General features: G+C 38.0%; 1 protein-coding gene across 1 annotated transcript in view; it reads left to right on the top strand.

The window, feature by feature from the left end:
* The window catches only part of ZFR (zinc finger RNA binding protein), a 64,113-nt gene extending 42,203 nt beyond the window's left edge, over positions 1-21,910 (top strand). The window contains 14 exon segments of the mRNA XM_019531919.1: positions 2,375-2,663; positions 3,321-3,511; positions 3,971-4,090; positions 4,523-4,668; positions 5,037-5,199; positions 6,308-6,513; positions 6,755-6,905; positions 7,965-8,106; positions 13,019-13,116; positions 13,930-14,025; positions 18,361-18,472; positions 18,571-18,668; positions 19,542-19,664; positions 19,666-21,910. Of these exon segments, the coding sequence (XP_019387464.1) occupies positions 2,375-2,663; positions 3,321-3,511; positions 3,971-4,090; positions 4,523-4,668; positions 5,037-5,199; positions 6,308-6,513; positions 6,755-6,905; positions 7,965-8,106; positions 13,019-13,116; positions 13,930-14,025; positions 18,361-18,472; positions 18,571-18,668; positions 19,542-19,664; positions 19,666-19,740 (2,010 nt within the window). The 3' untranslated portion in view covers positions 19,741-21,910.
* The last annotated feature ends 254 nt before the right edge of the window (positions 21,911-22,164 follow it).

The raw sequence follows: 22,164 nt of genomic DNA, 5'->3' as shown, positions 1-22,164 counted from the left end.
ATGCATGTGCGCACACAGAACTAGATGCGTGGGCACATGGAGTTGGACTGCTGGGCCACCAGAGTCTGACCCAGCAATGCCCCAAGCCCACCGGAGCCCCTGGGCTGCAGCATGGCCGGCCAAGGCCAGAGCCTCCCCATCAGCTCAACGACCCACCCACTCCACACAGCTAAGGTCCTAAGCTGGCAGGACCATTCAAGACATCTAAACTGTTATCCCCAGAAAGGCTGGGAGAGCACACGATGGTACATCCCCACCACAGTCCCTCCACCTTGGTGCCAAGTCAGCAGGCGTAGGAAGGCATCAAGGAGTGTTTTCCCCCAGGACAGCAAACCAGACTGGCTCTGGACTGACAGTGCTGCATATGTGTAACACCCCACTGGGTCCAGGGCACTGGTCTGAGGTCAGGCCAGTGCAGCAGGGGAGGGGAAAGCTGGGCTGGAGCCAGGGGAGTCTCCCTTTGCACCCTGAAGGGATTGAGGCAGTAAGCCAGAGCTTCTTCATGGGCTTCTGGGTATTACCCCAGCTCCCCCCCCCCAGACCCTGGCCTCAGGGACCAAATCCCACCCTCACTCTAAGCTGCAATAAACAGAGGCATGGGGGACTTGCCCATGGCCATTCAGGATGGCAGTGGCAGAGCTGGAGCCACTGGTCTGGGGTCCCAGTAGGAGACTGGAACAGCCCCAGGCTTCATTGTCCCTTGAGCAATAGCCATGTGGCTCTGCCCAGCGTCTCTGAGAACTCAGGTCTGGAGGAGGGAAGCTGTTCCTTCCAAAGACTATGTCCAGAGACCAGATCACCTCATATCCAGTTCCCATCATGCCCTGGTTCTCTGGAGGGACCAGATCTGGATCTCCGGAGTGCCCAAGCTGCTCAAAATCTTGAAACCATGCCCCTGCCCCAGCCTTATGGCTGTAAGCCCAGAGGCTATGGTACTGGGACCAACCAAATAAATTCAGGAATAAGGTTCCTAGGCTCTGGGCAGCCACAGGCGGAAGGCTGCAAACAGCTGCGCTGTGCATGCACCTCAGAGCGGGCAGTGGGGGAGGGGCCTGAGGCAGCGCAACCCCGGTCTCTCCCCCACTCCCGGCACAGAGCTGATGACTGGGCTCCAGAGCCCTGCACAGGTATTTCTAGCCAGCCCGGGCTCTGGGCAGCTCTAGCAGGCAGGTTGCAAACAGCTGCACCGGGCTCCATGTCTGGCAGCTGGGCTGGCCATGGCGTACCAAGGAAAATGGCCTTGCATGCCATTGCCAGTCCCTGATCTAAGGTAAGTTTTTTCGCTTATGGGAAAACATCTCAGAGAGATGCTTTCTCCCTGACTTCTACAAAGCACCCTGCACATTTTTGAGCACTAGAAAAATATTTGGTGTTGAAATAGTACTTTTTGCAGTATTTGGATTTCAGATGTACTGCCAGGCAGTGCTCAGAGGGGCAAGATTCATACCAGTGACTTAGATGTAATAATAATACTCAGCTTTTATGTAATATTATTTCATCCATACTTCTCAAAGTCAGTCAGTAATTTTGTGCCTATTTTTCAGCTTTGGTAACTGAGGTACAAGGCAGTGATATGTAATCCCCAAGATCACCAGCCAAAAGTAGATTACTCCACTGTTTTTATATCCTCCCCCATTTTTGGTTCCTTGATAGCATCCTTCACTGTTAAGGACTATGCATGTTGTTCTGGAGTAGGTCAGTATTTATAAGCGATATTAATTATCTGTCAGAAAACTGAAATATATCTGTATCTTAAACGTAAATGGGTTGCTTTTGCCCTTTTTCAGCACTTCATAATATATAACAGAGGCTTGAAATACCTTATTTTGTTTTGTTTTTAACATTACATAACATTAGAAATGTCAACTGGATCTCTTCCTGGTTTTGTTCAAGGGCCTGTTAAGGTTTTTGATTTGTATAGATTATCAAATTTTAGTCTCTGAATGAAAAGACAGGTTGTTGAGACTTCAGTAAAGACATTCTTTCTTTCTCCAAAATGTTAATCTGTTATTGAAGTTAAAGAAGTTTAATAGTCTCCCCAACCAGCAGGTTAATAAAAATAATTGTTCCATCTCAAGTTGCTTGCTTGTCCAGGTTTTTGGCTCAGTAGGATATCTATTTTTACTAATTGTCAGACTATGAAGTGTTTCTTGGGATAGAGGAGATCTGTGTTTCTTTGCATAGCTAATAATTGGGATGATTTCTGATTTCCCCCCCCCCACTTACAGATCATCTTTTTTTTTTAAATCAGTAAATAGGCAAACCAAGCAGTTACTGTTTATTCATAAGAAGCCTATTATTTGGACAAACCAAGCAGTTATTGTTTTTTCATAAAGAGCCTTTCATTAAATTCTCTCTGTTTTTTCTTCCTTAGGTGGTTAAGTTGCACACAAAACTGGGCAAACCCATTCCTTCAACTGAACCAAATGTTGTCACCCAGGCTACTTCTTCAGCATCCACATCTGCTTCCAAACCAGCTGCCTCCGCTTCAAATATTGCAACTAGCAGCAACACTGTGAACTCCTCCGTTGCATCTTCAGCAGTGAAAATTCTTACTCCCACAACAAACACACCACTTAACACAGTATCCAACAACAAAACATCTACAGTTGCTGCTAATATTGCTGTAAAGAAAATATCTACACCGAAAATAAACTTTGTTGGCAAGTACAGAAGTCAGTCTTTATTTTGAAACCTAACCTATTATATGACTTTTAAATATGTGTCTGTCTGGTTTTTAAGGACTCAAGGCTACAAATGCTCAAATATGTGTTTGAACTTCTTGCATAGGAGCAACACTGGTTTTAAGGACTACTAGTAGTGGAAAGCATTAATTATATGTATGAGCATTTGCAGCAGTGAGGGCTAAATGTTCTGTTTAATGCACATATTAGACGTTCTGGACCACTTTATTTTGCTCTATGCAATACAGATTCTTTTTATAGTCCCACAGTGGGCTAATTATGACAACACAATGTGGATTGCTTATCTGGATTTTTTTTTTCTGGCCCTCAGTCTTGCTTCCTAGCAAAGCACTGAGCTGGATTTAATAAAAGTCTCAATAGTGCAAAACTGCAAAGTCTATTCTTCTGAGAGAGAAAAGTTGAATTGACAGGAATTTAATATCTATGTTATTACACTGAAAAACATTATCACTGGTTATAGCTAAAAAAATTCACTGTATTACATGTTATGGTTACTAGTATTTACAAGGGGTTTCAGTCATTTTTAAGTAATTATAAAATTACATATTTGTAATTGTATCATCATTTTAACAGTTCAAAACAATTAACAATTTGTTTAAAACTTTTGATTGTTAGGTGGTAATAAACTACAAACAACAAACAAACTGGATGAAATGAAAGCCGCTGAAAATGTTAAGACCACTCCTGTTGCTACAGTACAGACACAAGAAGTTAAACCAGATGCAACGTCTGAACCAGTAACACCCACAACTCTTGCTGCTTTACAGAGTGATGTTCAGCCTGTGGGCCATGACTATGTGGAAGAGGTATTAATTTGAAAATGTGTATTATTTTTCCAGTATGGATTTAATAATAAGTAAGGTTGTGGTCCTGCAAAGACTTGCACGTGCTAAGAGTGCAAATTCACATTAAGAGTGATCACTTTGAAATCAAGAGAACTATTTGTAGTAGATAACATGAAGTGCATGCATAAGGTTTGGGTCTTATTTGGACTTTTCACTGTTTTTGGCTTGGCTTTTTAATTCCTTTTATTATAAGGAATCCATTAACAGCTGTTTTTTAAGACTACACTTTGGGGGCAAAATCTTGGCATTCTTCTGTTGGTTCAATACATGGCATGGTGAAGCCCGCGGGGTATTTATTTAATTTATTACGTGCTAATGTGTTAGCCTATTTTTAGTAGGCCTGAATTCATATTTGTGTTGAGTTGTGCAATTCCGTTCTGTTTTAAAAAAGCAAAGCGCTAATGCCACTTTATTTTCAAGGTGCGGAATGATGAAGGAAAAGTGATCCGCTTCCACTGCAAACTTTGTGAATGCAGTTTTAATGATCCTAATGCCAAGGAGATGCATCTGAAAGGAAGGCGACACAGACTTCAGTATAAAGTTAGTACTGATACTGCATATTGTTTTAAACTTTACTAGATACTACTTTTCGTACCTTGTTCAGATCATAGAATGTTTCAAGGCAAGTCTAGAGGGTAGGTTTGGAGATGTTAATCTAGTGCAGTGTAGTCTAGGTCCTTCAGCCTGTGCTACAGATTAGAGGTAGTATAGCATTAGCATCAGACTCGCATTTAATATAACATTTTTCCTGACGTTAATTACGGGAAGATATTGTGAGGTCACAATATTTTAAATTAATTCTGAGCATTCTCTGGTCTTCTGCTTGCAATTACATCGCATGTAATTTTATCTAAGTATCTTATATTCTAAACTACTAGTGTTTGACATGCTAACAAAACAGAGAGAGTAAATTTCCTGTGACTGGAGTGAAATGAAGAATAAACCTAACATCGCTTTATATCTATGAAACAGAAAAAAGTAAATCCAGATTTGCAAGTAGAAGTAAAACCTAGTATCAGAGCAAGGAAAATTCAAGAAGAGAAGATGAGAAAGCAAATGCAAAAAGAAGAATATTGGAGAAGACGAGAAGAGGAAGAGCGCTGGAGGATGGAAATGAGGTATGTCTAGTATGATAATTCAGACAGGCCTTGCATTCATGATTGATTTTTCTGGCATGGAGTCTATCCTCCATAATTATCTTCTATTGGTTGTTCACAGTGAGGAGTCCGTGCCCTTTTGTCTTTAGTTATGTTATGGTACAGCTCTTGGCATTTTGCATTCAATTCATCTGGGGAAGTTAGGTCTCTAAAATAAATTTTTTTTAGAGTAAGGATGCTTTAAACAACCATCCTTTTTACCTAATATTTGGTAAAAGCTCTCCAGTACTAGACCATGAGCTAGGGAATAATATTAATTAAATAATTTTTAGAGCAATCAAACTTTTATAGTTTGGTGTCATAGTATGCTCTTTATTCATTTTATTTAGACGCTATGAAGAGGACATGTACTGGAGGAGAATGGAAGAGGAGCAACATCATTGGGATGACCGTCGCAGAATACCTGATGGGGGATATCCTCATGGTCCTCCTGGACCTCTAGGCCTACTGGGAGTTAGACCAGGAATGCCACCTCAACCCCAGGGACCAGCTGTGAGGGGGTTTTTTACTTTAAATCTAAGAGGCTGAAGTCTTGGTGTTACACCTATTATCTACTGTATTTACCTGAATCTAAGACAACTTTAAATTTACAATGCCTTCTCCTCCCCCCATGGATTCTAGACATGGAAAATCATACATTATAACATATTTATGATTTTCCATGTCTAGATCATAATTATTGAGGGATTGTCTTCAAATTTGCCCCCTGCCCCACTTCTGTGGCAGGAGAACAGCATTAAGGAGGCAGGTACAGAGAAAGCTGAGTGTGGAAAAAGCTGCCCCTGCCCTTTCCTGCAGGAAGCATCTGTGCACTGTGAAGATTTCTCCTTCCCCCTCCCTGCCTTTTCTGTGGGGAGACTAGAAAAGGCAGGGGAGAAGGGAGCAGCAGGACAAGGAAGGAGAAATCACTATGGTGCAGTGTCCATCTTGTAGCACAGCTGCTTCCTGTAGCGTGGAGCGGGCTGAAGACCACAGCAGTATGCAGACTCCCCCTTCCCTGCCTGGCTTCTTGCCGGTGAGGGAGGGGAGTAGGAAGGGAATCCAGGCAGGGAGCAAAGCTGCCACTGCATGCTACTGATGCAGCCCCTATCCCAGCTGGGCTCCCTGCACAGCAAGTTCACATGGCTCCCAGCTGTGATGCTTGATCCTAAGACAGGACTTTGTTTGGGGGGGGGGGGGGGGGGGGGTGGTTTGGTTTTGTTGGGATTTTTTTGCCAGGGGGATGGATCTCATCTTAGAATTGAGTTAAATATGTTAGTCTTCTCTGTTATTATCTTAATCTGTTTCTGGGTTATTCTCTAATGAAGAGCTTGAAACAAAAGCAGTACACAATATGCTAAACTGTCTGCTTCATTGCAACTCCTCTATGCATGTAAGGTCTGCCTGTGTAAATCCAATTAGAGTGTTGATGGTCAATAGCTGTATGTATGAAATGTGCATGTTGATCAGCCTCAGGTATAATTCTGTGAGAGGGCCAGCGTGTGGTGGGAGGATCTGTTTTGAATATAAGATGGTAGTGAACAGATGGCTTTAAAAGAAAGCTAGTATTTATTGCAGTACCTTTACCTGGATTTCAGAAATATGCTTTTTCTCCATGTAGCCTCTACGCCGCCCAGATTCATCTGATGACCGTTACGTAATGACAAAACATGCAGCTATTTATCCAACTGAGGAAGAACTTCAGGCAGTTCAAAAAATAGTTTCCATTACAGAGCGTGCTCTGAAACTTGTATCTGACAGCATGACTGACCATGAAAAAAGTAAGAACAAAGAAGGAGATGATAAAAAAGATGGCAGTAAGGACAGGTACATTTTTTCTTTTTAATCTGGTAATTCATTTACTGTTGAAATCTTGAGCTGAGAGAAATCATCCTGTGCATTTTCCCTACATCTTCTTTAATTGCTCTTTTGAGTCTGTTTTTTTAGGTTCTGGTATCCAGACATGTAGAGTGCTCTCTTTTACTTTTACTCCTTTTTTGTCATCTTAGTTTATTACAATCATGAATAATGTTTTAAATGCCACCTTTTTTTCTTTACTTCTCCATAGAGCCTTGAAAGGAGTTTTACGAGTAGGAGTTTTAGCTAAAGGCTTGCTTCTCCGTGGAGACCGGAACGTTAACCTTGTTTTGCTGTGTGCTGAGAAACCTTCAAAGACATTACTCAGTCGTATTGCAGAAAGTCTTCCCAAGCAACTTGCAGTAAGTACAGTTTAGAAAATTTGGATTTGGATTATTATGAAGGTGCCATAAATGCAAGATATTGTGGTGCTAACAGCTCTAAATTTGATATCAGGGCATAGAACATTGGTTGCGCTTCCAAGAACTTATATCTGTGTTCATAATTTTAATTATGTTTACCCATGTAGTGTTTGGAAGTGAGATCCAGTTCATGAACATGGAGCTGTTTGCTTATATATATTGTGTCCCTTTCCTTTAAATCAGGGACAGGCAATTTATTTCAGGTGGAGGGCTACTTACTGAGTTTTGACAAGCCAATGAGGTCCATATGACAGGTAGCCTGGGACAGATAAATATTAATTTTCTAAATTTTTAGGGGCCCTGCAGGCCAGATAGTGTGGGCCATTTTGCCCACCTCTACTTTAAATAAAGAGACAGAAGGTGGTAGAAGATTACCTTTTTGTCCAAATAGCAGCTTTTACTTCCAGAGACACTAATAGGTTCATGTGGTACCAGTCACAGGAGGCAGGTTTTAAATAACGTTCTTGGGGACAAGTCATTCCGATTACTTGGAAACAACTCTGTTTCCTCTTCTGTTATCACATTAGCTGGTTGTTGAAACCATGTGGGCAAAGGGGTCAACAACCAGGAAGAGAATTAGCCTAGCGGTTCATATTGTACTTGGAGTGATGGCATAAGAACCACTACATCAGCTTTATGCCATCCAAAGACGACTACAGTCCAGAGGAATCCTCAATTTTTAAAATGCTGAATCTGACCCCTTATTTTAACATATTTTGTGTGTGAATGTTCTCTCTGATGTTCTGAAGGGTACCCACTACATGTTTTCATTAATGACTGAAATTATGTGAAAGACCATAAATTTTTAAAAACCCTAATTCAGTAGAACAACATTTTCAGGTAACAGCACAACTGTCAAGCAGACATCACTGTAGTATTCCAGCTTCTTGACTTTTCAGAAGGATGTTCAAGTTGGCTTCCCTGTTTCTCTATTCTTTTTGATGAATGCCAGTAGAAGTGAAATATCTTAACAAATGCTACCTGTTTTTCATTATTTAGGTGATAAGTCCTGAGAAGTATGACATAAAGTGTGCAGTTCCAGAAGCAGCTATAATATTGAATTCATGTGTGGAACCCAAAATGCAAGTTACTATCACGTTGACATCTCCAATCATTCGTGAGGAAAACATGAGGGATGGAGGTTGGAAAGTTGTTTAAGATTCTACCTCTATTATCTGTTATATAAATTTATCTTTTCTGCTTAAGATGGCGTTAAGGTCCTCGAAGGCAACATGCTGGCACATACATGTATTTGATGGAAATCCTGCTCTTTCAACAACCAGATTTAGCAGAGAATACTTGCTAAAAATAAATGCTAATATGCTGCATTTATTTAGTTAAATTATTGTTTTTTCTAACCTATGTCCAACCTCAGTTTTCTGGAAAAGATCCCAAATTGTCTTTTTATTTTCTGTCTCTGAAATCATTAAGCTATTTGAAAAATTAAAGGTTTTACAGCAAGTGGCTACAAGCAGACTTGCCAGACAGGACTTACCTGTAAAGGCTGTATAAAAATATTTATATTCTGGATTTAAAGTGAATCAGTCTTGCCTACCACTCGTGTCTTTAAAATTACATTGATGAAGATCTTGCACTTGTAAAATGATTTAGATACTCAAAGACTTTCTGGTTTTGTTTGGAAAAAGATGTGAATTTTTCCAGCTCGCTGAGGTTGCTCTTTGGTTTGGCATGCTTTTAAGAATATTTGTGTTCCTGGTATTACAATCAGTAGTTTACCCAAATGGGTAAGCCCATAGTACAGTACTAAGAAGTGACTTGGTCGTTGAGTTGAAATGGAAGTTGGAACTTGTAAACCAGTTTACGTTCGTGAAATATGCAATCCTCCTGGTGCCAGCAGTGTTGCTTTAGGGTCTGTTCTGTAACACTTTTCAAAGCTCCAAAAGCTTTTAAGCCAACAAGCATGATTCATGTCTGCAGTATGTTGGTTCTGTTGTTTTATGGGTCAGATAAAATTAACTTTGTTTCCTTTCATCCTGTGTTTTCATAGTTGAAAAGAGCTCATAACAACCAAGGTTCTGGTGTTTGAATATGAAGTTACCATTAGGCAATTTAAGGCTATATTAACTTATATTAATGATGCAGGTTGTGGGGGAAGCATATGTGTATATGTATACGTTTGCATGTGTATATGCGTATATATATAGAGAGAAGGAAGGCACAGAATTTTCTTTCCCATCTCAGCATTTGTATTTGTCCTTTAAAATATTTGAAGTGGTTTATTGCATTAGATGCTCTATATTCGTGATGGGTGCATTATGATTGAGCTTTGTTATCAGAGCCAATCTGTCCACCAGAAAACGAAGCTTGAAGATATTATTCTCTGGACTGGATTGTATTTTTAGCAGTGCTCTGTACATGATTGCTCAGCTGTGTGTATCACTAGCTTTGTACAAATTAGTGTATCAAACCAAACTTTTTCTGTTTACTTCTGGAATGGAATTGGATGTAGCTTGTCACTTGAATAGTTAACAAGGGAAACCTTCAATGTAATCTTTTTGATTATAGATATTAATTACACTAATTTTAACATTTTCCTATATCCTTCAATGTGCTATACAAAATTACATGATCAGTCCATACCACTGTGCTGAACTTAAGTGAAATTTGTTTTGGGCCTTCAGAAATTTATACAAAGGCAAAAATAAAACAAATGGCAGGTGTTTTCAATAAATTACTTGATAAGTTATGCCTCCTAAAGGAAACAAATCTGTATTTTTGTCTGACCCAAACTTGAGTTAGAATGATCATTCTGAGTTTAGGGAAACAAAATTGAACAAAAAGTAAATTGCTTATACTTCAAGACACTGAGCAGTGTAAAATGTATGTACCGAAACACTCTCTTGTGAAACGAGAATAAAATACAGAGGATTTCATTGCAAATTATTGCAGTAAACAAGGGCTGATGAAGAATGCTGCTAACTTGCTGCAGAACAACAGGATGTGTGTGTATTCTCTTACTGCAGCTGCTAATGCTCTGTGTCTTACAAGGGTTGGAAGTCTTTAGCTAGCTTTTGGGGGAAGAAGTTCAGGTAGTAAGGAAGGCTTTGCTGGAAGAAACAGTTTGAGTAAAGATAAGCCTGTGACTTGCATGTGAATAGAATCATGGTTAATATGCAGTAATTCCATTACATGACAAAAGAATAAAAAAAAAAAAAAAGAAAACTGTTAATCGCATAGTAATTGTTCCCTACAGTATTGTGCGTTTGACAGTTACGCATTTTCCTGGAATTGACATCAAATCCGATATGGTCAAATGCTCTAACCGTTGCTGTGTGGAGTCTTTCCTTCAGCAAGCAAAGTATATATGTGTGTATGTGTGTGTCTTTTTTATCCTTAGCTTATCAGCCCCGGTCCAAAGTCTTCTAGCAGGCCTTCTAGCAGAGGGAGTTGATTCCTGTCAGGGGTTGCTGCCAAGACATCGGAAGGATTTTTGACCAAGGTTTTCTAAAGCTCAGTGTCACACCTGCCATGTTACACAAAGGAGGGGTTTTGGTTGCATAGTCCTAGCATTTACTGTTACTTTGTGTTTTTCTTTTTGTCTCTGTCTTTCTTCAGAATTAAGCAGTGTTCACACTAGTTTTGAAATAGTTGACTGGGTAATGTTTTTCACGTGTTGAAACTTACTGAAATTGATATACCTGTTAACTTTTAATGAAGAAATAGTGTGGACACAGCATGTCTCTAATTGAAGATTAACCCCTTATTATTTAGGCTATTCATAGAATGCAGTTATTTAGGTTAAGAATTTGCACTCGTGTTTTTTTTAAATTAATTTAGCCTCTGTCTTAGGTTAATAGAGCAGTAAAGTTAGGAGTCTTAATTTTAGTACTGTAGTATTTTAAGGGGTTAATCCACTTGAAACGTTAAAACAGGTGCAAAAATCCACATGAAATTTTGCAAGTTTCCTAATATTATTTTCAGTCAAAATTTATTCTCAGTTGCAATAGGTGCCTTGGCATCTTCTGAATTTCACAATAGCTTTAAGTTCTAAGGTTATTCATGCAGTCTCCTTTTATTAATGGTGCATGGCATGTTTCAGATCTGCTCCCAGTATAAAGCAAGATTTCTCGTGTTCATTCAAATGTAAATGTTTCCTAAGAAAAATGTTTTCCAAATTTTAAGTGTTTGTGCTAGAAACTCACTTACTAGAGTTTCAAAGTAAGTCATAAATTATTATTTTGAAAGATTGCACAATGACACCTATTTGCACACCAGTGTTAGGAATGGAAATTATTGACTGACTCACAAAGACCACTTAGCCCATCAAACCCATGGCTTTTTTTTTTAATTTTCCAGTTTTACTTCCTTGCTTTGCCATTTTTCCCCCTTGTGGGTTCTTCTCTAACCATATCCCTGTCTCTTATTTCAAGTCTTCCTTTTTTGCATTGATTACCTTACTTGACAACTCTTTACTGTCGATTTCCTATTGTTTGAGTAAAGTAGTTTTACTTTTTAATGTCTTTGCTCTGTGAACCTCTTGTTAATGGTGAATTTTTCTTCATTTTGCTTTATAATAATTCTTCAGAATTTTGAATATCTCTGAGGTATCTGAATTTTCCCCAGCAATTCTTGCTCTCTTGTTTTTGTTTCTCCTTGTGCAGAGCAACAAAATATTTCCCGTTAAAAGTTACGAAATCTGTATACAGTGTTCTAGATATAATATTGCAGAGTTCCAGTAGCCTTTGTGATTTTATTTGTGCTTTAACTGTTGGTGCATCCTAATATTCTGTTGCCTTTACCTACATTTGTATGTTGGTAACTAGCATCAAAGTTTTCTCTGCAGTGTTCCCAAATCATTTTTATTGTTAGTATGCCTCATAAGTCTCTTATATACTATTTTTGTTTGGTTCTTTGCTTTATTTATGTTGAGTCTTACTAAACAAAACTACATTTTCTTATGCACCCCATGTCTGAATAAGCCAAATTTGAATTTTTCTTCATCTAGTACTCTTCTATTTTTTAGTACTGGCATATTTTCACAAAGGCCTTTTTCCAATAGAATATGATGATGATACATATAGTCTAAAAATAATTATTATTTTAGGGCAATGATTACCTTCAGAAGCTACCATAAATGATTACCTTCAGAAGCTACTGAAACCAGCCAGAATGTACCATAAAGTAATTTGGAATTTCTAGTCTTATTAGAAGAGGTCCTTTTTGGACTATAAATAGCAATATGTCAAATCCCTTTTTCTTTTTTTGAACATTTAAATATATAAGGCCCACTATATTTCTGTTATCGCTCAAATATTTTTGCTATTGCTTCTGCTACTTCTTACTTCTTTCTCCTTTTTAGGCTTAATAAATACAATGCTTTTTCTTGGCCCAATTTTATTTAGAAAATATATACCATGGGTATGTGAGCTATAGTAATTAGAGGAATATTTAGTAAAAAGTAATGAGACTCTGGGATTATAGAGAACACTTCATATTTCCTCAGTCAGATTTCTTATAGTAAAATAATTTGTGTTAGATTTTTAAATGGATAAAATTCACATCTCCATTAGATTCTGTGTGCTTTCAGAGATTGTTATACTTGGACCATTTTATCAAGAATATGTCCCAAGTAGTATGTAACCATTAAAATTGTTCAACAAACTGAGTTTGTTGTAAATTCTACTGTTGAAGTGGATTTTTGTGTTCCTTCTGTCTCGTGTTCTCTGTGCTGGTGCACTGTGTCCAACCATCCTTCCTGCAATATTTAATTTTAGGGGAAATATGTTCTTCTAGAGGTAGCATGTGTACATAACTTTAAAGTGCTGCACGATTTGCAGTGCATTTAAAAATTAAGATTGAGAGCTAAAAATTATTATGCTCTTGATTTTTTTTTGTTTTTTTTTATTTTTATTTTTATACTGGGTTGATGCTTTAATCCAGTAAAAGGAATTTTATTGAACACTAATATTTGTTGGATAGGGGTTTAAACTCTAAATGGCACGTGTGACATTGAAGCTACTTTAAGGAAGTGTCTTGCTCACCTGGTCAAACACCCATTCCTCACTGCATTTTGCCAATTCAATCCATTTTAGATGTAACCTCGGGTATGGTGAAAGACCCACCGGACGTCTTGGACAGGCAAAAATGCCTTGACGCTCTGGCTGCTCTACGCCACGCTAAGTGGTTCCAGGTTCGGAACATCATTTTACTTTCTTCTTGTAGCCTTATGAGACGCTAGTTCAGTTGCAATATACATGTTTGACTGTGTAAAAACACCCAAGGTTGCCCATGTTAACAATACTTTAAATTTAATGACCAGAAAAATGTTAACATAGAATGTTCAGTTTGGAAGAACTGCTTTATGCGGTTATTGCTGATTTGACTTTTTTTCTGGTCATTGAGAAGGCGACGTTGAAAGTTTGACTCGCTTTGAGTAATCATATATTGTGTATTTGTAATATATTCCATAAGGCTGCAGAGTAACTTTGCTTTAAATAATGGAATATGTGTTTAAAGCTTTGTGTTTAGATTTAAGACCTTTTCCTATTTCTTTAAGTGCATTACGTGTAGGGAATGAAAGGTGAGAAGCAACTGTTTGGTTTAGTGACTTTGCATTCTGGCAAAGGCACAACAAAGAAACCAAACAGACTCCCTTGACCTTTCAGTCTCTATACATTCTTCTTAGACCTTTACTTTATTCTTTTTATTTCTAATGTAGAAAGATACTGGATTTACTGTTACAAGTGAAGAAGGGTCAGAGTCTACAGGGGATCAAGAAAAGTTATTCTTGTATAACCTGTGCACTTTGACTTCTACCACCTTAAATTACTAACCCTGGCATAAAATACTGCTGTAAATGGCAGCTCATGGAATGAAGTTGTAGAGTGATTTGTTTCTATTCTGTATCTGAGCTTCCATTGAACAGTGGTGTTTTAGCCTATCAGTGAATCCTGTTTTCTGTAGGTGATGGGATTAATTAACATGATTTTGTATTGCTCTCAAGGCTAGAGCTAATGGTCTGCAGTCCTGTGTGATTATCATACGTATTCTTCGTGACCTCTGTCAGCGAGTTCCAACTTGGTCTGACTTTCCAAGCTGGGTAAGTAATCTTAAAATCACCCCCAAATGCATGAGTAGCAACATGCTTTTGCATATCAGAAAATGCTGAAAATCTTATTTTAAATAAAGCATATACATCAAGAATTGGTCTTTGTTTTCATTCAACAGACTAATTAAATTAAATCCCTAAAGAGAACTCTGACTTCTGGTGCCCTGTAATTTCTGGGGCTTGATTTTTTTTCTTAATTTATATTCTTCTACAAAGCAAGTGTTAAAAGTTCTGAATTCTTTGGTAGCATATTTTTTACCTTTAAGTTTATGTAGACAAGTTAAGTGTGATTATTTTTTATCAATTCACTTCAAATTGCCTGGAATTTTTCCTCAGATTTCTTTAAATTTATTTGTCAGAGGTACCTGGATAACTGTAGCAGCTCTCAGCTTCTACAAAATAGCCTTTCTGTTGTTATCATCATTAATATCTGCCACCATTGCGAAATACAGTACCCAAATACTAGTCTGTGACTGTCTGGCTTTGACAAGGGGGTGCACTGGAAGTTCTCCAAACCATGTCAGTGTAGGTGTCTACTCAGACAAGAAGTTAGTAGCAGTTTAATACTGCCACCCCTCCCCTGTTGCCAGATTCCCAAGCCCTGCACAAGTGGATCAAGGCCAGGCTATGCCTCCTCCTTCCCTGTACAGCCAGGGTCAGCATTGGGCTGATTTCCACCCCCTTTCCCACAGCTGGATTTAGCCCTGCTGCATTGGGCCCACCAGCCAGATCCAGCCCATCAGTGGACCAGGTACTGCCCATCCAGCCCACAGGGCAAAAAGATTGAGCACCACTGATTTTAAAAAACAACAACAAAAAACCACTGCTACAGGGAAAAGAATGCAGACATGCCTTTCCAGCATCAACATAATTCCAGGCTTCTGGGATCAGCCTCACAATTTAAGCCCTTAACACAATGTTAACTTTTCTTTATGTGGAACCATGTATTAAGAAGTTTATTATTTATAGTTTTAGCTAAGTTCCAGGAAAACAAAACTGAGGCTTCAGCTATTTAAAATGGTTGCAAGTGCTAGAGGAAAATAATTTTATTCTTCTGTTTTTCAATGAAATATGCTTCCTAGTATTCCTAGACTTTGGTATTTAAGGGAACTGTCTGCAGAGAAGAAAGCATATAGAAAATTATTTTGTCTAAGCAACTTTAAGTTCCACACATCAAACATTTAAAAGTTCACACATGCCCCAACTAGGGTTCTGTGCTTTGTAAATTCTGCTCCTTTGTGTTATATGCTAGGGTTTCTTACCCTTTTAAATCGTAAGGCACCTCTTTGTAAATTGGGAATTGAGCAGTGCCCTGTTTCAAAAACTTAGTTTTTATTACCTTCTCACATGGGCTGGGTGCTGTTGGGATGGGAGGAAGAAGGAGCAGCTGGGCAGGGATGAAACTTTGCTTATCTCGTTGGGGCCAGGCAGTGAATGGTGGAAGGGAGGAGGAGCAGCTCTGCAAGGATGAACCTGCACTTATCACCTTACTCCCTGCAATACACTTCAAATGATTTTGTAGCACCCTGGGTGCCCTGGCACCCCAGTTGAGAATCACTGCTATATGCAGTATGCATTATTATCTTAATTGTTTGGGTCACATACTGTTTACTGTATGACAGCATTTATTGCCTATAAAATACAGGGGTCTTGCAAATATGAACATACTGCTGTGAGATATTGGAGAGCCTCTGTTTTTACAGATAGAGAAACTGAGCCAGAGGTTTTTTTGAGGCCTAGCAGGGAATTAGTTTTGGAGCTAGTATTAGAACTTGGGACCTCTAGATTTGTAATGTAGATTCACTCCAGACTGTGCTGTTCAGTTGCAGTTGTGCTGACTGAGTTCAGTTGGAGTTGCAAGTGCTCCATGCTTCTACATATCTGGCACAGGAGTCTCTAGATGGGAAGATTATAAAATGAGGAACAGTTAGTTAATAGCTATCATCAAGATGTAATGCTTTCATTTGTTCATAAGGGAAGAATGTCAGAAGCAGGAATAGAATTGAATTTTTCTGTGCATCTGACACCTTTTAGTCCTGAAAACATCCCTTTTTCTTTATGTAATCCCTTGACTTGTTCTCTACCCATATTCCAACTTCTAGAACAAACAGTTCCCAGCCATACTGTTCTATACCTGCTGTACTGTATACCCAGTGAGCAGGGGTTTCCTGAAAAGCATGGTCTGTAATCATGTAAAGACTATACATAATGCATATCCCCAGAGAAACGTGGACAATTTTATGAACGTCTGTAACAACCCCATCACTATCTATTATAGGTAGTTTGAACCTTACACCTTCAGCTATAGGAGTGTTTGAATGTGGACAGTCCTCCTCGGGGGTGAAATATGTTATCTAGAGAAAGCTTGGTCAAGCATAAGTGATGTCTCTTTCCAGAACCACTCCTTCCCTTCCTATAGTCCAGGAAGTGGGTGAGGACCCTTCACCACATGGTACCTTCTGTTGCAATGTAGGGCCAAGATGGGTGGTGCATTAAGGTGCCAAACACAGCTCTCTCCCTCCACCCCTCCTGAAGAGGTTGTCAGATCTCAGCCTGAGGCATTACTGGCACAGCTTTGGCAGTAGTGTAAGTGGGCTTTACTGTTTTCAGTATTTTTTGCATGTTGCCCACAGAGGGAAACCAATGTCTTGGCCAACCTGAATGGAGTTTCACTGGTCAAAGAAAAAGCACTTTCTGAACCCAGGATTTTCCCCCTTTAAATTCTGGCTGTGTGTTGCAAACAATGAACATGTTAGAAGTTCTCAAAAGGTCCCAAGAATCTTTCCTAATGGAAAATATTGGGAAACAAAAGTAGAGGAGGTGTTCTTAGTCCTTCCTATAATTGCAAACAGAAAACTAAGTTTGAGGAATGTTAAGTTTAAAAGGGTGCAAGAACCCAAAAAGTAGAAAATGTCAGAATTAAAGTTGTTTTTGTAACATGCATTCAACTTCTTTGCCTGTATGCATTAGAACAGGGGTGGGCAAAATGCAGCCTGCAGGCCGGATGCAGCGCGCCAGGCCATTCTGTCTGGCCCATGGGGCCCCTAAAAAATTTAGAAAATTAATATTTAGTTGCCTCTGGCTACCTGTCATGCTTCCCTCGATGGCTTCCCAAAACTCAATAAGCAGCCCTCTGCCCGAAATAATTCCCCGCCCCGGCATTAGAATAATCTTCCTCAGATTAATCTAGGACAGTGATTCTCAACCAGGGGAACGGTAAGATCCTTTCAAAGGTAACACATGATATTAGTAAGGGTAGATAGGCAAACACCTACACATGATTTACAAGATGAACCCAGAGCTTACAATAGGAATCCATAATGTCAAAAACATTCTGACCTGCTGTGTGGTATTTCTTAGGTCTTTGCAACGGAATAATTGCTCTTCTATTTTTTCCATAGTCACAAAGTGAATGAAAGCCAAGAGCTGGCACTTTCTGAGGGGTATCTAACAAGGGATGCCTTAAGTCTAAATAAAGTTGAGAACCGCTGATTTGTGAAATCCATTATAGACAGGAATTAGAAGATGATTCTTCTTAACTCCAGTCCAGTCCATAAAAGGATTTTTTTTCTGGATCCTTGCCTTGTTCTTTGAATTTATAATACATTATTTTAACTGAAACAGGCGAGTAAAAATGAAATTTTCTCAAAGTTATAAGTAGCTGCAAGCCAGCCCATAATGGAAATTGCTTAGGCCATGATCTTTACTGCTTTGAGCTAAATTATTTTAATACATCTTGGACATGTACTCTTAAGAAGAAAATTGGAGAAGAGGAGAATTGTTTGAAACTGCAACTCATAAGATGCAAATTCTGTATTACTTAAATATTTTTAGGATCTTACAAAACCTGCCACACTCAGCATAATTCTAGGAGGTCTGTGTTACCAATGTGTGCATGTGTGGTAGTGAACTGTTCAGAAATTCACAGAAAACATTGCAAAGAATATTTTAAAATATGATAGCTGATCATGTAAGCTAATTTCTATATTGTATATTACAGTGTAGATTATTATATATGCACAAGTTACTCACATTTCTATTTCAAATCTTACTATTAAATATATACTTGTCTCTTATAATGTGCTTTGATGTCTACCAACAAAAAGCACTATATGAGAAATCAGTACTATTATTTTTTCTTAGACTTTTTCTGCATGCAAAAAAAGCAAACACACATCTAGTTCTGTTTTTCCTTACTTTTTAGCTAGATGCAAAATACTATGTGTAGATTCTTGGAAAATGTGTACCAGGAGCTCCAAGATGATGGTTGGATTACTGCTTTTTTAGCAAACATTAAAAAACCCCTGCCTTTTCTTTTTAATTCAGGCTATGGAATTATTAGTAGAGAAAGCAATCAGCAGTGCTTCTGGACCGCAAAGCCCAGGTGACGCACTGAGAAGAGTTTTTGAGTGTATATCTTCAGGCATCATCCTGAAAGGCAAGTTGCATCATTCTAGAATTTGTGCCCACAGCTTACAATATATTATAAACACTACATAGGGACACTGACAATGGTAATTACCCTTATTGTTATAGGCGGTCCTGGCCTTCTGGATCCTTGTGAAAAAGATCCTTTTGACACACTTGCTGTAATGACAGACCAGCAAAGAGAGGATATTACTTCAAGTGCACAGGTAATAAATAGCATAATGGAAGAGGAAGATTTGGTGCATTTTTAGTCTAAAGAATGTTCTCCTTCCTTAATAGAATCTGGGTTTTTTATTTTTCTTCAGGAACTTGACTTTTAAGGTCTGTTTCTGCAGTTCTTGCATAAACACTCCTCAGTTCTAGCAGCAGGATGAGTAAACATACGGGGGTTTTCTTTCCTCTGATCCCTGGGGCATTTAGCAGACAGCTTGGCCCCTGGCATAAATTAAAGTAGCCTTTAGGCTAGACGAGGCTATTTCAACACCCACTTTGTGCAGGCTAACTCAACTTTGTGGTATCAGAAAGATCCAAAAAGGGAACTTAATGCTATATCCTGACTGTTACAAGTATAACGTTTGCTATTGTTTAAGTTGGGGAAATGATTACTGTGATTCTATTTGTATATACTCATTCAGCACCTACACATGTGCTTGGATGCCTGCTCCGATGTGTGCTCATTAGCATGTTTTGAAGCAGACTATTAATCAAGTCTGCTGGAGTATTCTAAAGCTTGTTGAATGAGCTTTAGTTAAGGCACCCCTACTGCCATTTTGAAGTGCAGGACACTGAATACACAAACACTGTGGGCGCTTTAATTAGAGTGGCTCCAGAGAGATACTCTAATTAAGGCACCCTCTCCCCACCCACTTCAGAGCCTGTGTAAAGGCACCCATAAAGATGTTCAGATAATACCAATATGCTTTTTAAATTTAGAGTTATAGTAAAAGAATAATGCCCTAAATTAATTTGTATAATCTTTCACATTATAACAGACTTGATTTACGGAGCAAATGTTTGTTGCCTAACTTAAGTTTGATATTTGTTTTTAATAGAACTATCCTTTTATTTCTTTTTACTAGTTTGCATTGAGACTCCTTGCATTCCGTCAGATACACAAAGTTTTAGGAATGGATCCATTGCCGCAGATGAACCAACGTTTCAACATCCATAGCAACCGTAAAAGGAGAAGGGACAGTGATGGAGTTGATGGCTTTGAAGCAGAGGGGAAAAAAGACAAAAAAGATTATGATAACTTTTAAAAATATCTCTGAACATTAAGACCAGAGGTGATGATAAAAGTCCGTTTGTTGCCTCACTTACTTTCATTCATAATAGTGTCTGTTTAAAACATCTGGAAGATTAATTTTGCAGAAGAACACTTAGCTCTTCTGTGAATTCTAAACTTTCAGTGGATGTGCTCTATTAGACAGGTTATGGATAGAAAGATAACAAATGGAAGTTTTGTGCTCTGATTTAAAAAGAAAATAGTTCAAGATTTTTCCCTTTTTCTTTTAGTCATATGTTGCTAACTTCCCAATTTTTTTTTGGTCCTGTTTATTAACTAGTGCTTCATCTTACATCCTGACTGTATTTAATGCAGCATTTGTGCTTTGGTTGCTATGTGTATTTTGATATTTTATTTAGAGGTTTTTTGGTTGCCTTTGACACTAGCTGTATAAGTTACTTTGCGTTAGATGTTAGATACAGCTTCCCTCCCACTTAATATTTTACAGCAGAAATTTTTTTTGTAAAGTGAGACTGCAGGATTATGTTCTTTTCTAAATGTGAAGGATTACAACACAACTATCCTGCCATTTGAGCGCTCTGAATTAAATGTTTCTGCCAATCTTGTGACATTTGTCTCTCTAGTGTGATATAACGGTGTAATTAAGACAAATTTGTGTTAATCTAATCAGGTTTGCTGTTAGTTGTGCATTAGCAGTGTAAAAGCTAATATATACAGTATGGTCTTGCAACAGTTTTAAAGCAGCTGCATTATTGATTTAAAAAAAATTGCATGATGTTTTTGTTTTTAATAGAAGGGCTTTTAAAACTATCGTTTTAGTTTAATGCATAGGTCTTTGTATGATTGACTTCGTGACATAGCAAGGCCAAAAAATAACTTTCTGAATTTTTTTTCCTTAAGATGCAAGTAAAAGAGGGCATTCTCCCATTTGGACAAAGTTAGTAATTTCTTTCAACAAACTTTGTCAGTGTGATACTAATGCCACTTCTTAGCCCTTAAAATAAGTGTTTGTCATATCAGTGCCTGCAAATTTACTCCCTATAGCTATTCCTGTATACAATTTCTGTAATTTTCAGTAACTCAGAAATTAAAAATAACAGAGTATTGCTGACAAAGCAAAGATTATCGAAGAAAAAACCCAGAAAATTATTTGATGTGGCCATAGTGTATGCTTATGTCTCCTTCAAAAAGCTAAGTATAGCAGTGATGTAAGTAAAGTTACATCATACTGTTGATGTATGCTCTGGTACACAGGTGTGATTTGTTGTCACAGCACTACAGTGGAATACACAAATAAAAACTAAAATTTATTAAATGACTAAAGTTCATTATACACTGTAAACTAAAGTTTCGCTCATTCTGTTTGGTGTGTGCTATGCTTAGTTGCAGACCTATAAAACACTTACTTTAATATTGACTAACATTCCTATAACTCCTTTAAAAATGGCTGTAGGAGAATGCTAGATATTGCAAAAACACTTGTTTCCCTAATAAAATAAGTTCAAAACCTTGTTTGAGGTCAAACTTCTTTGACCTTTTTAGCAATTTTTTGTCTTGTACTTCAGAATATACTGGTGAAACTCCCAAATAATTAGCACTGGGGTCTGTGGAAAAAAGATACAGTATTTAAAAAGGAGAAGAGCGTGATAGAAGTTTAAGTATCCTATGATTAGCAAAGAGTGCCACTTTAAAAAAATAAGTAGGATGCTACTGGTCAGCAAATAAAATCTAAATGGAAAGCTTACACTGTGCAGAAATGATTTAATAAAATAATTTTATATTGGAAAGGATTAGCACATGCTTAAAATTATTTTCAGTAGAGAGATTTCACTAACTTCTTTTATGCTGCCTTGATATTCAGCTTAGCATTGTGCAGTTGCTTGTGATCTTTTGTTTTTGAAGGTGAAAATGTCTTGCTGCCATGGTGTCCATCACTACTTATTCTGAAAATTACTTCATACCGGACACTTCAGGTACTCTTCAGTGTGGCCATTTCAACTCCATACCAAAGTTTCCTTCATAGGAAGATACGCTATTAGTTCATTCATTTGACCCTATACTTCAAGATGAAAAGGTCACAAATGAGTTTTGGATTTCATGCATTTTTGTTCAGCTGGCTTCTATCTCTTAACCAGTTTCTGGATGTTTGAAATATTGTATACTTGAAGTGATTCCACATTAAACATAAAGCTGTGACAGTGATTTTTGATCTGCGTGGTAAAAGAATGGATGTATAGTAATTGTTTTGGCTTTTTTTTAATCCATTATTCATTTCAAGAAGCTATTTGCACTTTAATCTAAATCTTTTATTTACAAAGCAACAGCTAAGACTTTTGCAAACACAGATTTAGCAACTAAACTTCTGAATTATGAGTACTTTACCACTGGATAAGTAATACCAATGTGCAGTACAAAATTACGTAGTATTAATTACTTTTTATTTAACAATGTTATAT

The sequence above is a fragment of the Crocodylus porosus genome, unplaced genomic scaffold (assembly GCF_001723895.1).
Source record: "Crocodylus porosus isolate Cpor-Errol unplaced genomic scaffold, CroPor_comp1, whole genome shotgun sequence".
NCBI classification, from domain to species: Eukaryota; Metazoa; Chordata; order Crocodylia; family Crocodylidae; genus Crocodylus; species Crocodylus porosus.
This window is presented reverse-complemented; position numbering and strand designations above follow the sequence as displayed.